Here is a 15000-nt window from a genome sequence, read left to right on the forward strand (position 1 = left end):
AGCATGCCAAGACACATGAAAGTTGTGATTTTAAATCAAGGTTATTCCACCAAATATTGATTTCTGAACTCTTCCTAAGTGTAAGCATTAGTATTGTGTAGTTTAAAAATGAATATGAGCTTGTTTTCTTTGCATTATTCGAGATCTGAAGACACTGCATCATTTTTGCTATTTTGACCAATTGTCATTTTTCTGCAAATAAATGATCTAAATGACAATATTTTTATTTGAAATTTGGTAGGAATGTTGCCAGTAGGTTATAGAATAAAACTAAAATGTACATTTTACTTTAACACATACCAATAAATAGTAAAACCAGAGAAACTGATAATTTTGAAGTGGTCTCTTAATTTTTTCCGCGGCTGTATGTGGCAGATGTTCAGGCAGACACCTTCAAAAACTTTGAAATGCACAGAGCTTGCAAACTGCTTGTGTAACCCTGTGTGCATCTCTCTCTCTTTCTCTCTCTCTTTCTCTCCTTCTCCACTTTACTCCACTTGTACCTCGCTTCCTCCTTTACTCTTCTATTTATTTCTATTGTTTGTTTTCTCTTCCTTCTCTCCATCCCTTTGTCATGGCTTTCTTCATCTCTCTCTCTCTCTATAGTTGCAGGATGAGCACCAGAAGGCCTTGGTGCGGAGGGACTTCCAGCTGCAGAGCCTGGGCCTGCAGACGCGGCTGCAGCAGAAGTTCTGGAGCCAGGAGAGGAACAAGCTGGTGCAGGAATCCCAGCAGCTCAAGCAGAGCCTGCTGCTGCTCAGCCTCAAGCTGCGCTGGTTCCTCAAGCAGTGGCGCCTGGGCAAGAAGCTGGAGGGAGACGCCAAGGACATCCTGGAGGTCAGGAGGAGTCTAGGGTTTAAGCCAATATTATATATAGTGCTATATTAACTTCATAGCCGCTACCGGAGTGAACTAGTGTGCTATTAGATATGACTAACATAGTGATAGTAACAGTCTTTTTCCCCATTAGTACCTCCACAGTATAACCTTTTGGTTCATTGACACTTAAAGTCTGATAGTAATTCCTGGCGGTATTGACCATAGAGTAAAACATGTGCCTTACTGTCTGTAATTTAGGTAAACAATGTTAAGGACCTCTGCCTGCTCCTCGAAGAGGAAGCCCTCAGCCCTCACCCGGGGGACAACAAGATGGCCGCCGCTGAGGAGCAGCCCCTGAGCCCTAAAGAACACTGCCTGCTGGAGAAGAGCTACAAACAGGTAGACCCCCTCACTCACCCCTCAACGACACATAAAGTCACAGACATGACCTCCTGCGCTGGTACATTCACTCACTCTAGCCCGTGAGCAGGGGTGAATTCCATACTACATGTGGTTCACATTTAGCTTCAGTTAAGATCTAGGTCACAGAGATAAAACACACATGGCAGGTCTGACTATGGTCAAGGATATTGATTACACTCATTTTAGCCTACCATGTGTGTTATGTGTTAGTGGACCCCTGGTTGTCAATCCCGAGGTTCATGCCCCACTGTTCCCCCAGCAGAATGGTGGTCTGAGCGGCACGCTGGTGGATCTGCAGGGAACGCTTCAGGACCTGAGCGTGGAGCTGCGGGAGGAGAGGCAGGGCTCGCACGAGCTCACGCAGCAGTTTGCCAAGGCCAAGGCCTCCTGGGAGGTGGAGAGGACCGAGCTCAAGAGCCTCATCACACAGGTGAGCAAGCTGCACCACTCTCTAAATGGACATACAGGTGAACTAGCCCACTCTCTAAATGGCCATACAGGTGAACTATCCCACTCTCTATAGGGCCATACAGGTGAACTAGCCCACTCTCTGCAGGGCCATACAGGTGAACTAGCCCACTCTCTGCAGGGCCATACAGGTGAACTAGCCCACTCTCTACAGGGCCATACAGGTGAACTAGCCCACTCTCTAAATGGCCATACAGGTGAACTATCCCACTCTCTGCAGGGCCATACAGGTGAACTAGCCCACTCTCTGCAGGGTCTTATCCTTCGGGTTTGTTTATGTAGTCTACCCTCGGAAGGCCGTTGCCTGATTGCAAACATGCAAATGAGACTCTGGTGGTGAGAGATTATTTTAATATCTGTGAGAGACACACGCTCATAACCGCAGTCTCCTAATGACTCTAATGAACAGGCTGGATGACGAGCCGAGACTAGATGGATCTGTTCTCAACGACAGAAGAGGAGGGGGAAAGACAGAGCGGGTGATTTTAGTAAATCCCAAAGGCAAAGAGATAGAGATAAAACAGCACAAACCAGTCTTTGTATTGCTGTTTAGATTATTACATTAACAGACAGCGTGGTTGCTCTCGCTCTTAAAGGGAATGACTTAGAGCTTGTGCCCTGTTCATTTATTCCCACTCAGCCATCGGCGCCGCCACCAGCTCTCTGGAGCTGTGCCTGCATCAGGCTTTACGAGTCAGACTGGATCAGCCCCTGCAACTCCTTCAGCTTCCTTCCTCCCTGGCACTCCCTCGCTTTTTTCCTCTCTCCATCTCTCCCTCCATCGCTCCCCTCTCATCGTAGCCTTTTGTTTGTCTTGTTCCAAGACGAACTGCCTTTGCCAAGCAACTCAGAGCCAGGGAAAGACATGTGCACAGGCACAACCCCTGTGTAGCTGCTTCTATCAGAGCCCTTTTTCGCGATCCAGTCTGATAGGTTGCTAATGGCTATTAATGACTTCTATATGAGGGTCTACTAGCAGTCTTAATGCCAGATAGGAAATTAAAGGATCTAATGACTTTAATTTCCTGCTGTTGCATGCTGCTTATCTGTCCCAAGGCTTTTTAATTAATAAAGGCATCATTCATTTGGGGGAAGGGATTGGGTGATGGGAAGGAAAATATTGTGGAATTTTCTTGAAGAAGAGGGAACCAAGAACTGAAAATTTGTATGTGCTTTGGTTAAATGGACCAGGACTTGCTGCCATCTCTGGTTCCTTAACAGCACTTCATTATGCGGCCCCTGGTGCCATCCCGTCAGCACCGCTGCCACCAAACCCAGACTGGCACAGCTGGCACCGATCCCTCAGTCCAGCTCAGGAGCTGGTGCCAAATACTCTGCAGCGTGGCACTTAAGCAACATGGCATCAAAGTAACAGCTGTTGGTCCGCACAAAGCCGGTGTCCCCACAGTTACGACGCCTTCTGATTGCTCATGCCCACGTCAGTGCGTGATCACAGGGTGGTGTGAGGGGAGACAGAGCTATGGAGCTATAGTTCGTACTGCAGAACACAGTGAGATTCCTCACTGCACTAACCTCTAATGACCCTATTCAGAAGAACACCAGATCTCATTACTGCCCATTTCTCACCGGCTACAAACGGAGAGAAAATTGATTATTGTTAGGCAGTAAGTGGAGAGTGGTCGGACCGCCGTGTTTGCCGGTTGCCAGGTTTGCCAGCGTTGAATTAAAGCCTCGGTGGACTGGCAACATGCTGCCTCTCGCTCACACGCAATTGATGGGCCTCCCAGAAGGCTGTGTGTTTTAATAGCCCAGCTGACACGAGATCGTAAAAAAAGCGTGAGCAATAGCTCAGGCTTTGAAGCTCTGCTTGATGGAGGCTCAGTGAGAGTTCATGCGAGGTGAGAGGGGAAGGGGAGGAGGTGGAGGTGGAGGACGGGGTGTGGCAGCAGCAGCAGCAGCATTTTTCTTTTCTAACCCTTTATGTTGGAGAGGCTTTATCATTGAACTTATAAAAAGATGGATTAATAGTCATGTGGCCATTGTTTTACCACAGGTTGGGCACATTTTACTTTAACGATAGTGTGGAAAGGAGGGAAATGTTGAAGAATGTCATAAAATGTTTCCATCTTGACAAAAGCAGCCTTGTAGTCAGACCTCAAAATGTTACTGTCTCTGTAACCAAGCAATCTCTGTCTCCAACCTGCCTCTTTACCCTCAGATGGAGAGCAAAGCCGGGAAGGGCGCGTTGCTCTCGGGGGCTGACAAGGACCCTCCGGACCTGAAGGGGGCGCTGAAGCGTGAGCGCGAGGAGCACCAGCACCTCCTGGCCGAGTCCTACGCGGCCGTTATGGACCTGACCAAGCAGCTGCAGATCGGCGAGCGGAGCTGGGGCCGCGAGAAGCTGGAGCTGCTGGAGCGCCTGAACCAGGAGCGGAGCCAGTGGGAGCAGCGTCTGCGGGAGGCCCAGAGCAAGAGCTCACAGGTCAGCACTCAGCATGGGTCAGGGGTCACTACAGAGCAAAGGTTACGAGGGCATTCGAAAACTAATGGAAGAGGGAACCTGTTGTATCATGCCTCTTGTTATCTTGATAGCCGTGCTACTCTTCTTTTTGTTTCATTTACTCAGTCAATTCACAGTCGAATATGTCTGACCATCTATTCCTCACTTGCACATTATCTGTAGTCTCTATTGTTCTTCTTTCTCCTCCCCCCCCCCCCCCCCTCCTCCATTTTGTTCCATCTCTTCCCACATGGTGTTCTTGGCTCTCCTCCTCCTCCTCCTTGCTGGAGAATGGGCTGGGCTCATTGTCCCGTTGCCATGCCAGATTACAGGTTACAGGCTGAGTGGCATAAGATTGCATCAGTCAGGCCTGCTGGGCAGCCTGCGGTCAGCCTCTCCCTGTATGCCTCCCAGAGGTGCAGCACAGATGGAGACATTATGGTCCGAGTGTCTGGCCCAACCACAGGGGAGACAGTGCAGGATGCAGATGAGACACTTTTTCCCTCCTAGTATCTCCCTATAATGGGCTGCCTGACTTTTTTTTGTCAGCTTTTTGGCTGTGAGCGACTATTTCCTTTTTTGTTACAAAAGGGTTTTTTGTGATCATAGTGTAGAGGGAGTCTTTGGGAGTCTCTGTATCTCAGTGAGAGAGAGAGAGTGAGCGAGAGAGAGAGAGAGAGAGAGAGAGAGAGAGAGAGAAACAAACATAGCAGGGAAGCAAAAAGCCCAAGCACACCCTCTCTCTTTCGCATTCTTTCCCTGCGCTTCTCTTCTTATCTGTCCTTCACTTTTTATCTCTTGCTGTGCTCACTGCCGTGGAGTTCAGGGCTGCTCAAAACAGAATAGTGGTTTGTTTGGAATTGGTAGTAAACATTTAAATGGACAGAGGGATTTGGAGTGCACTCTGTGAACTGTTGAATCCCCCTCATCCCTCCAGTCACCACTCCCTTTGTTTACTTCCAGAAAGGATGTGGATTCCTTTTTGTGACTTCATCTGCGTGTGTGTGTGTGTGTGTGTGTGTGTGTGTGAGTGTGTGTGTGTGTGTGTGTGTGTGTGTGCGTGTGCATGTGTGTGTGTGTGAGAGAGAGAGCTCTCTTCTCTTATCTCACATGATTAACACCCTCTTGTCTTTTACTCTCTTTTCCCTTCTCTCTTCTACCTTAAAGGCTCTGAGTGACAAGACGTCAGAGGGAGGAAGCCTATCTGATGCAGAGACAAATGGGACACCCTTGGAGAGGTGGGTTTTACATTGGCTTTTGATTTATTTACTAGGCCTAGGACATTTATTTGAATTTTATGAACGTTTTCATGTTGTTTTAATGCTCTTTTTAACAACCATTGATTTCCTTCAGGACCAAGTCCATCTCCTCTGTTATTGAGCTGGAGTCTCTCCTGGAAGCCTGCCCTTTCGCACAGGCTCAGGAGGTCAACGGCAAGGAGTCCGGCAGGCTCCAGTCGGCCAACTCCTCGCCCCTCCTGACCCGCACCGACCTGAGCGGCCTGAACCGGAAGAACTGGAAGTACCTGACCAGCGAGTGCGCCCCGCCGGAGCAGGCCGACCCCTTCAAGACGTGGGACTGCCCCGGCACCAACAGCAGCACAAGCTTCCCCGGCCTGGAGCTGAGCCTGCAGGGCCCCCAGCGCAGCTACACCGCCCCGGACAAGACGGGGATCCGCATCTACTACAGCCCGCCGGCCGTGCGAAGGATGGAGGCCAGGCCCTCCAAGGGGAAGGCCCAGCAGCTGCAGCAGCAGCAGGCCCAGAGGGGCCACTCGTCGCGGGACCCCGGGGAGAGCCAGCCCTCGGTGTCGGCGCCCACATCCAGCACCTCGCTGTCGTCCTCGTACGACCAGTGGCTGAGCACGCTGTCGCAGCAGCACAGGGACCTGCTGGAGGGGAGGACGGGGGTCGGAGGAGGGGCTCCCTTCGACAGCCTGGAGATCTCGGGGAACCTGAGCGACGACATGAAGGAGATGACCAACTGCGTGCGGCAGGCCATCCGCTCCAGCTCGCTGGAGAGAAAGTGCAGCAAAGACGCCGGGAGCCAGACGCCGGGGGTGAGCAGCGCGGGCACCCAGACGGCACGCCTGGTCAGCGTAGGGATGCAGACGGACGGCGTGGGGAGTAGGGCGGGGTTCCACGGGAAGAGCTGGTCCCCGCGGCCGTCGTCCTCGCTGGCCTCGGCACGCTCGCGCCAGATCTCGTCCTCGCTGGAGAAGGTGGCCGGCCGCATGGACCGCCCCTGCTGCTCGCCCAAGTACGGCTCGCCCAAGCTCCAACGCCGCGTCTCGGCCTCGTCCTCGCGCCTGGACACCTCCTCAAGCGTCTCCTCCTCGCGGGATCGCAGCCTCTGGAACCTCCACCAGCGCAGCGCCTCCTGCGGCTCGGCCTGGGCGCGCTCCACCACCACCCGCGACTCGCCCGTCCTCAGCGGCCTCAACGACGGCCTGTCCAGCCTCTTCAGCGTGGTGGAGAACGGTGGCAGCTCCGAGGCCCTGTGGAAGGGCGACCTGGCTAGCCCAGCCAGACAGCCCGCCGGGAAGCCCTCCGGCCCCAACCCCGGGGTGGGCCTCAACCAGGCCTTGGGGGACTCCAGTCTAGGCGTAAGCATGGGCGCGGGGTCGCACAGGTACGGCTCGGTGCAGGAGTTCATCAGGACCGTGTGCGGCCGCTCGCAGGGCCCCAGCGTCAGTGTGGACGAGCCCAAGCCAGATTGCCTCTCTGGCCTGCTGGCGGGGAGTGATAACGTCACTAAGATCGTCAACAAGCGCTTTATGAAGCCGGCCCGAGATGACCTGGTGCCCACCGGCCTGGCCAAGGATGCCAGCCTGAGGGATAGCCTGCCTGGCAGCTCAGGTGCCCTGGAGGTGAGCAGTGCCATGGCCCTGTCCACACACATACACTCACACAGCACGCTCCAGTATGTCTACTACAGTTACTACCACTGACGTTCACTATGTGTTCTGCAATCAGCTATTGAAATGCCTTTCCAAGGTCTTTACTATATACAATGAGTTCAAGCATGTGTGAAAACCTGTTGGCCTACGATTAATGCCAGTTGGGCTGCCCGACGCTCATGGCCCCTTGGCTCTTGTCCAATCAGGTCTCATGGAATTGGTTATGCTAAGGGTTTAAGTGACCCATAAGTAGTCAGGGGCCAAAGTGCATGCATTGGCAAAGTGCTTTGGCACAGCGCCTGTGTACATTTCACACAGAGAGTGGGCTTGATGAAAGTGCTCATGCATTGCACTGACACTGCCTTTCACTAAAATAGTCTGTCTTCTTCTCCTTTCTTTCTCTCTCTCTTTCTGCCTTTTTCCTCCTCCTTTCTCTGTTTATCTCTCAGGACTCTGTCTGTGACTGTTCCTCTCAGTCTCTTACTCCCTGCTTCGCTAGACCTTCTCGCCACACCGCACGCCACTCCCAGGGCCAGTGCAAGCACCGTCTGCCCGAGGCTGCTATGACAACGGAGGAGAAGGTGGAGGTTAGCGTGGAGTAGCGCCAGAAGAGCAAGAACGTTCGCACACTGCCACAGTACACGCTGGCGAACCACCACAAACACACTTAGACACTCATAAACACAAACACACACACACACACAAACATGCTCAGATGCATTACACAATCACAAACTGCCACAAAACGCACTGCCACACACAAAATACACTGCCATGTTTACAAGTTCACACACACGCATACGCATGAACACAGCCACACGCGCGCACGCATGCACACTGCTGTAAACATGCATAACACTTTATACTCTGAGGAGCAGCGAAGGCCTGAAACCCGCTGGGGTCTTCATGTGTGTTAGAGACTCCTCCCAGACTGCACACCTGAAGGCCAAGGATGGGGGAGAGAACCCCCCCCCCTTCCCAGCCTCCTCCACCCCTAGTAAAGACACACCACCAGCAGAACACCCCCCCCCCCCCCCCCAGTCAAACCTGTCCCCTCTGAACCAGTATGCATTGGGACAGCAGCTGCTCCCTCCCGCACTCCACCAATACCAACGATGTCAGGACTCAACTTCACCTCTCCGCTTTTACTCAACTACCAACCAGGAAATACTCGGAACATGTTGTACAGAACTCCAGGTCATTCAAAGAGGATGTCTTATCATTAACCCCAAACACACACACACACACACACACACACACACACACAGATGACTCGTCTCAGCCTACTCCAATCCCTCATGTTCCACAACAGAATGCCAGGTTCAGTCAGATGTTGTGCACAGTGATGACATCAGAGTTCCCCTCCTCCTCGGTTGGATATGGGGTAATTCTGTACGGATCTGGGACACAAGGCTCGGCCGTGGATTTGTCACTTCTCAAACGAACCACTATTGCCTTTTCCTTCAGTGGTGGTTGAGAGGACTACCCTAATCAGTCAAACCCGCAATCTGGCAAGGAGCCTTTAAACTCACAACACAACACACTCTGTGCCTCTGTTGCAGGCCCCTCTGGGGTACGGTCCAGCCTTTAGCAACACACACACACCACAGGAAAGAAAAATGACGACAGCAACAACAACAACCCCCAATACAGTATCAGTAAAGGACCACTTGCCACCCTGAGAAGTCTAAGGCTGAATGGATATTGCTTTGACAATGTAAAACTGCCTAATGACACCTTGACCATCTTTTTTTAGTAGGAGACAAAAACGTCTACAAAAACGGCTACAGTTTGTCATGGCAGCAAATTCCCCCTTTTGGAGAGGATTGCTATTCTTATTCCTATTCTACGGTTCTTGAACTTCGTAGTTCATTTTTGAGATGTCCCCTGTAAAGGCACATGTTGTTAGCTGTAGCGTGTAGCAGGACTGCTGCTGACTGTAGGAGCCGTCTCACTGATGCTCAACTGTAGGCACACAGGGTGCAGTTTGTCAGAGCCATCCGATCCAAAGGCTCGGCTGTAAGGATGATTTCCTCTTAGCTTTCAGAATTAGGGTCATGAGTTCCCCTTGTTATTGTAAAGGAATGACAATTACAGCTAGGTTTGGATTACCTCTTTGCAGCTTGAGTTTATCAGTTTGTGATTCTGTGTGTGTGTGTGTGTGTGTGTGCGTGAGTGTGTGTTAGTGTGTGTGTGTGCGTGAGTGTGTGTGTGTGTGTCTGTGTGCTTGAATGATACAGTAGCCTGTTAGTGCTCTGCATGGTAGAGTGCTGTTGCAGCGCTCTTTTGAAAGGCCATCCTCACACTCTCATTCCTTTTTCTTTTGCGCCTCTCCTTTCCAAACATTCCCTCTGTCTCTCCCTCTCTCCCTTTCTCTCTCTCTCCGTCCTGCCCACACATACCAACAAGGCTTCTGGGAAACTGTGTGTTGCAGAAGCAGATATTTATCAGCTTGTCTTCAAACATGTCCGATTGTCAACTATGATTGTTAGGAATAGTTCATTTTACAACAGGAAAAAAGTCACATTGAAAACATTTCTTTTTTCAACTTGTGTGTTTTGTTACTTGAATTATGATTGATGCAAGTTAGAAATATGGACAATGCACAGTTTTTGAGTATTGTATGTTTGTATTGTATGAGTAGATAGCAAATACTGTACCTGCAAACTGCTGTGCCTGTCCTATTCTCACAGTAACACCAAATGCGGCATTACGTCTAAAGTACCTGGTTGCTTTCATTTGGGTTTATTCAGCGGAGGCCTATACCTCACTTTTACCTTCAGGTGTAAGCCATGAGGGTGAACCATGCCATTTTAAGCAGGATTCATACCCTCACAAAGTACCGATAAACTCCTCCTCGATGTCTTGTGATGTGTGTCTCCCCTTACCTTGCTGTCATTGAGAGGGCTGATGAGCCTGTGATGGTGCTGGGCTAGCAGTGAGGCTTTGATCACACACTAAGTGCTTTCCCAGGGCTCTGATGACTAATTGTCCATCATCAATGGCATCATCTTCATCATTATCACGTACACTGGTTAGTGTTTTTCCACTTAGCCTTTTGGAATATAACAACAAACAGAACCACACACACCCACGTATACATACACACAAAACGAGATAAATGGGTTGTTTTGCCATTTTAGGGAGGTATTTAAAAACAGATATAGACACCTTTGAAGCTGAGTTAGCATGGTCCAGCATCTCTCTCTCTCTCTCTCTCTCTCTCTCTCTGTCTGTCTCTCTGCCTCCTCTCTAACTTTGTGCGTGTGAGGCCATGACTCAGCTGTTTAAATAGGGCATTACTCAAAATATATTCAGGCTCCAGTGGGGAAAAATCTCCTCAGTCTGAACTGCCTTCAGTCCGCTGAAACATACCCAGCTATAATAGAGGGCCTGTAGACCACGAGCTCCGCCTGCCTGTTAACGCCGCTGCCATGCCATAGCCCTCCCCACTGCTACCTCTTCTGACCTCTGACCTGGATGTAGACATGTCATGCCACTCTGCCCATCCATTTCATGCTGTTTCCTTTTCATTTCCTGAGGGTCACACGAGCAAGGGGGTGCAACGGCAGTCTCTTGAACGTCCGCACAGGAGGCCATTTTGAGGACAGTATACTTCCGGTAGGGATCAGTGGTACATTAGGTAACGTCAGTGATCTTCACAATCGTTTACACTCTTATCTCGCAGACATTTTTGACGGATTTACAAATGACTTGATTTACAATCGTCATTACCTTGGTAATAATTCTGGATGCTTGAACATGTTGAAATGTGCAGCTTAATTGTGTATCACGGCTATTGTGTATCAGTCATTTTACATCAATTGGCGAGGCATAATTGTTCTTTCTTTTCAATATAACTTAAGTTGCACATAATAAAACTGAAGTTGCACATGATTTCCAATCGGGTTGGTTTGTTAAACATCTTACATTATGATTTCGACAGGAAATTGCGGACTTTATTGCCAATGAAGATGCCAGAATTTTGTGCAACCTGCTCTATTGAACACTCCCTTGAAACGAGACCTGTCAGAGACCTGTCAATGTTATTTTCATATGAAAACCCATGTTTATAATTCTTCATAAGTATGTAGTGCCATAAGAAATATCTTACGTTTATAACAAACCAACCCGTTTGAAAATCGGTTGAAAATTAAGGAAGTTCTGGTTACTTAAAAAGTACCACTTCCAACACAATGTTAAGGGGGAGTGAGCTATACTGTCCTCAAAATGGCCGAAATGTGCGGACATTCGGCTCCGTCGGCCAGAAACGCAGGCAGGATATCTAGCCTTTATTATAGATATCTATGCACACGAGTGCCTTTTGTTTTTAAATGAGTCAAATCAGAGATGTGGATGAGTAAGGCCAACACCATTGTAAATAATAATAGTGCACTCAATAGTGCACTCAATAGTGCACTCAGAGGGGCTGTCTATTCAGGATGTTTCAGAGGTCCATATTTGGTCTGAACATCCTCAGTAGGATTTCATTTCATTTAAGAAGAGATTTGGATGAACCGCAACCCAAAACTCTTTCATTGGTCTGACTGAGGCCATCTTAATTCATTCTTCACCAAGGCAATACCAAATGTTCATTTACCTTTACAATTTATGGTGGAGAGTAGAGAATTCTGTCATAAAGTTACGGGAAACAAATGGCTGGCTAAAAAGTAGAAGATTGTGGTCACAAAAAAAAGCCTCCAATGACTTATGTCGTTTGTCTGTTTTATGTCTGTGGTTCATTCTCCACTGACTAAACTTCTCCTCAGCCATCTGAAATGATTCAGCTGTTAGCTGAATCTACAACCTGCACACTTCCCTAATGCCAGGTTAGAGCTCATACAGGAAACACAGTGCTTGATCCAGATGATCCCTGAAGTACACCACATGGGGGAAAGGTCAAGCTAGTGAAGAAATAGTCCAAACAGAACAAGAGCAGCTAACCATCTGAATACCCTTGTCAGACTTTGGGTTTTCTGTTTCAAACTATCTAAGTTAATTAACTGCAAGAGAGTTGTCACCTAATCTGGTCCACCACTGCTGGCACACTCTTAAAACGGGAGTTTTCGAGCTCCTGGGTTAGAACAGGAGGTAATGTACGTAGGTGTGACCCCGCCTCCCACTGTCAATCACTCTTGTCATTCCCCCTTTCAGTGTTCCCATCATGCTTTGCACCTGCTCTCACTCTCACAATTGCCTAGCAATATGTAAATGTTTTCTGAGCTAAACTTGTTGATATGATTTGCAAAATTATTCTCGAGAGGTTGTCTGTACATTTGATTCCCCTTTTTTTCTTTTTCAAACGTTGTCTTTTTTAAAGAAAATCTTGAGAATGGAAGAGAAAAGTGGAAACCACAAAAACACCCTCCTGAATATTTTAACTTGAAAAATTAATATACATGAACATATTATTTATACTCTTTCTATCCTGACTTTAAAAAATAAAACACAGATGAATGTCTTTGAATTTGAGCGCAGTCCAGTTGAAGTCTGTAGCCCTCTCCCTCCCCTATCTGTAGACATTACTGTTTCCATGTAAATAGCAACATTTTGATGAGAAGAAAGGAAAGAAATGCAATACAATTTTGAATTGCTAATGTCGTGGGGAGGGGGTGGATTTGGTTGTAAGCTCAAATATCATTTCCTGTTGTTTGCTGAACTTCACAAATAAATGTTTGTTGAGGATACTGGTGTGCTTTGCCTCATTCACGCCACACTGAGAATACATTGTTGATTGTGTGTTCTGTTTGTGTATGGAGATTTTCAGTCAGTGTCATTTTACCGTGCCACACTTCACTTCACTGGAGATGGGAAATGAGCAGAGTGTTGTCCTTATGTTATTTGCGCATATCTTCAGCAGACAAAACAATGTCAATCATTTTTTCTTTTGTTACAAAAGCTCTTTTTTTATCACCAGACATAATTCCTTTCCTAGAAGAGTAGTTTGGGTATAGCTCTAATTAGGCGCCCTGTGCTGCTGAGTGGTGATGCTCCCTCTAGAACAAGATGCTGGAGTCGGGGGGGCGAGAGTCTCCAGGGCAACATGAGATGTTTTGACGCTATGGTGTGATGGAAAGACTAAAATAGCAGGAGAGGAGAGATGGAACTTCTTCCGCAGAGGAAAAAGGATTTTCTCACTTGTCCCTTTTTGAGTGTCCCCTTCTGACATCTTTCTGTCAGTTTTTGCAGTCTCTCCTGTCACACTCCTCTTTTTCCTTACTGTCATTTTTTCAAATCTGAAATTCTCTTCCAGCTTTCTTTCGATCTTTCATTCTTCTTCATCATTCTCTCTCCCTCCATCTCTTTCCCTCCTCTGTCTCCCTCTCCCCCCTCTATCTCCCCCATTGATTTCTCCTCTGAAATTCTATTTCAGCATTCTCTCTACCACCCTTCTCTCCCTCTATTGCTCTCACACTCTCTATTGCTATCTCTCTCTCTCTCTCTCTCTCTCTCTCTCTCTCTCTCTCTCTCTCTCTTGCTCTCTCTCTCTCTCTCTCTCTCCCTTCATTCCAGCTGTCACTTCTGTACTCTCTCTAGCCAGCTGCACTCTGGAATGATGAAATGGCGTGCAACAGGCTTGGACAGTGAGAGGGATTGCGCCGGGCCTCACCGGAAGCATCATGGAGAGAGGGAAAGAGGGCAGGCAGTGTGAGGGAAGGGGGGGGGGGGGGGGTAGTGGGAACATGAGAAAGAGTGAGTGGGTGAGAATGAGTGGGATCCTTGCACCGTCAAGGGCCACTGTGAGAGTTGACAGTCCAGCTCTGCTGAAACCACTCCGTTCAGCCTTCAGACCAGGCAGATCAGTTACCGCGGAAACATGATGTCACAGTACGGGTGATGGGGGGGCTGACTCTTGGCCTTCGCTTCCTGGGAACATCTGGAATCCTAACTGGCTGGGGAAACCAGTCCCACTTTTTTTTCTTTTTTGAAAGGAAACAAGTTTGTGTTTGAATCTTGAAATGTCTGTGACAAACAGGAAATGACCTAATGGGAGCAACATTTGAAGTTGAGACAGCCAACATTTCCTTTGCAGAGGAGGCTGACTTCAGATCTGTGACCTATATTTGCTAAATAGCATTGTATTCAACATTTCAAGCTGTGAGTTGTATATTTGCATATGAATAAAAAAAAAACAGATTCGTTATCGTTTACAAACAAGCCCACAAAGACAAGACAGCAAAGATCAGAAATATTAATAAAAGATATTTTCACACAAAGTTCTTTGGTAAATCATCAAGTTCAGTTGGTCTTAGTCTCTGCTCTCCTAGTGATTTGATGCTTAGAAACTGAGTCACACACACACACATAAATAGAGGTGAGAACTATTTCCAACCAAGTCAGACTTGACTTACTGTGTTTTCATTTAATTGCCATCGTAAAACTAAAATAGAATTTTTCTATTTGTGGAGAGAACTGAGGAAGTACTGTGTGCAAACGAATGGTTATTATGGGCATTATGGGTAAAACAAACATGGGAGCATGTACTCACCATACAGGATTGGGATTGAGTGAAAGAGAGAGGAGACAGGGAGAGGAGAAGAGAAGGAAAGAGATGGAGGCAAAAAGAGAGGAGAGGAGACGCTGTCACCCGTGGCCCATGTCTGTCACTGTGCAGAGCTGTGTGGTAATGCACTCCATTTAACACTCCACTGAGCAACAGCACACCCAAGACTGAACTTCACACTCACACACACACACACATTGGCACTCACACACACACACACACACACATACACACACACATTGGCACTCTCACACACACATACATTTGCATGCACAGCTTAGCAGGCATGTGCACACTTCAGTCTGCACACACACAAGCATACATATTCAGAGCACTCGCGTCCACCCAAGTGCTTAGAATGCAAACACTGCGAAAACGAACTCACCTAGCATAGTTATCTCTCTCTCTCCAAACTCACACACACAC

At 48.3% G+C, this 15000-nt stretch overlaps 1 protein-coding gene across 1 annotated transcript in view; it reads left to right on the top strand.

The window, feature by feature from the left end:
- Positions 1–7672, top strand: part of mtcl2 (microtubule crosslinking factor 2) — a gene marked incomplete at its 3' end in the record, with an annotated part of 44684 nt that extends 37012 nt beyond the window's left edge. The window contains exons 8-14 of the mRNA XM_080853968.1: positions 607–837; positions 1078–1218; positions 1502–1672; positions 3890–4153; positions 5339–5409; positions 5525–7040; positions 7520–7672. Of these exons, the coding sequence (XP_080710094.1) occupies positions 607–837; positions 1078–1218; positions 1502–1672; positions 3890–4153; positions 5339–5409; positions 5525–7040; positions 7520–7672 (2547 nt within the window). The remainder of the gene's footprint in view (positions 1–606; positions 838–1077; positions 1219–1501; positions 1673–3889; positions 4154–5338; positions 5410–5524; positions 7041–7519) is intronic.
- Positions 7673–15000: the final 7328 nt, after the last annotated feature.

Source organism: Sprattus sprattus (genome assembly GCF_963457725.1).
Source record: "Sprattus sprattus genome assembly, chromosome: 16".
Taxonomy (NCBI): domain Eukaryota; kingdom Metazoa; phylum Chordata; class Actinopteri; order Clupeiformes; family Clupeidae; genus Sprattus; species Sprattus sprattus.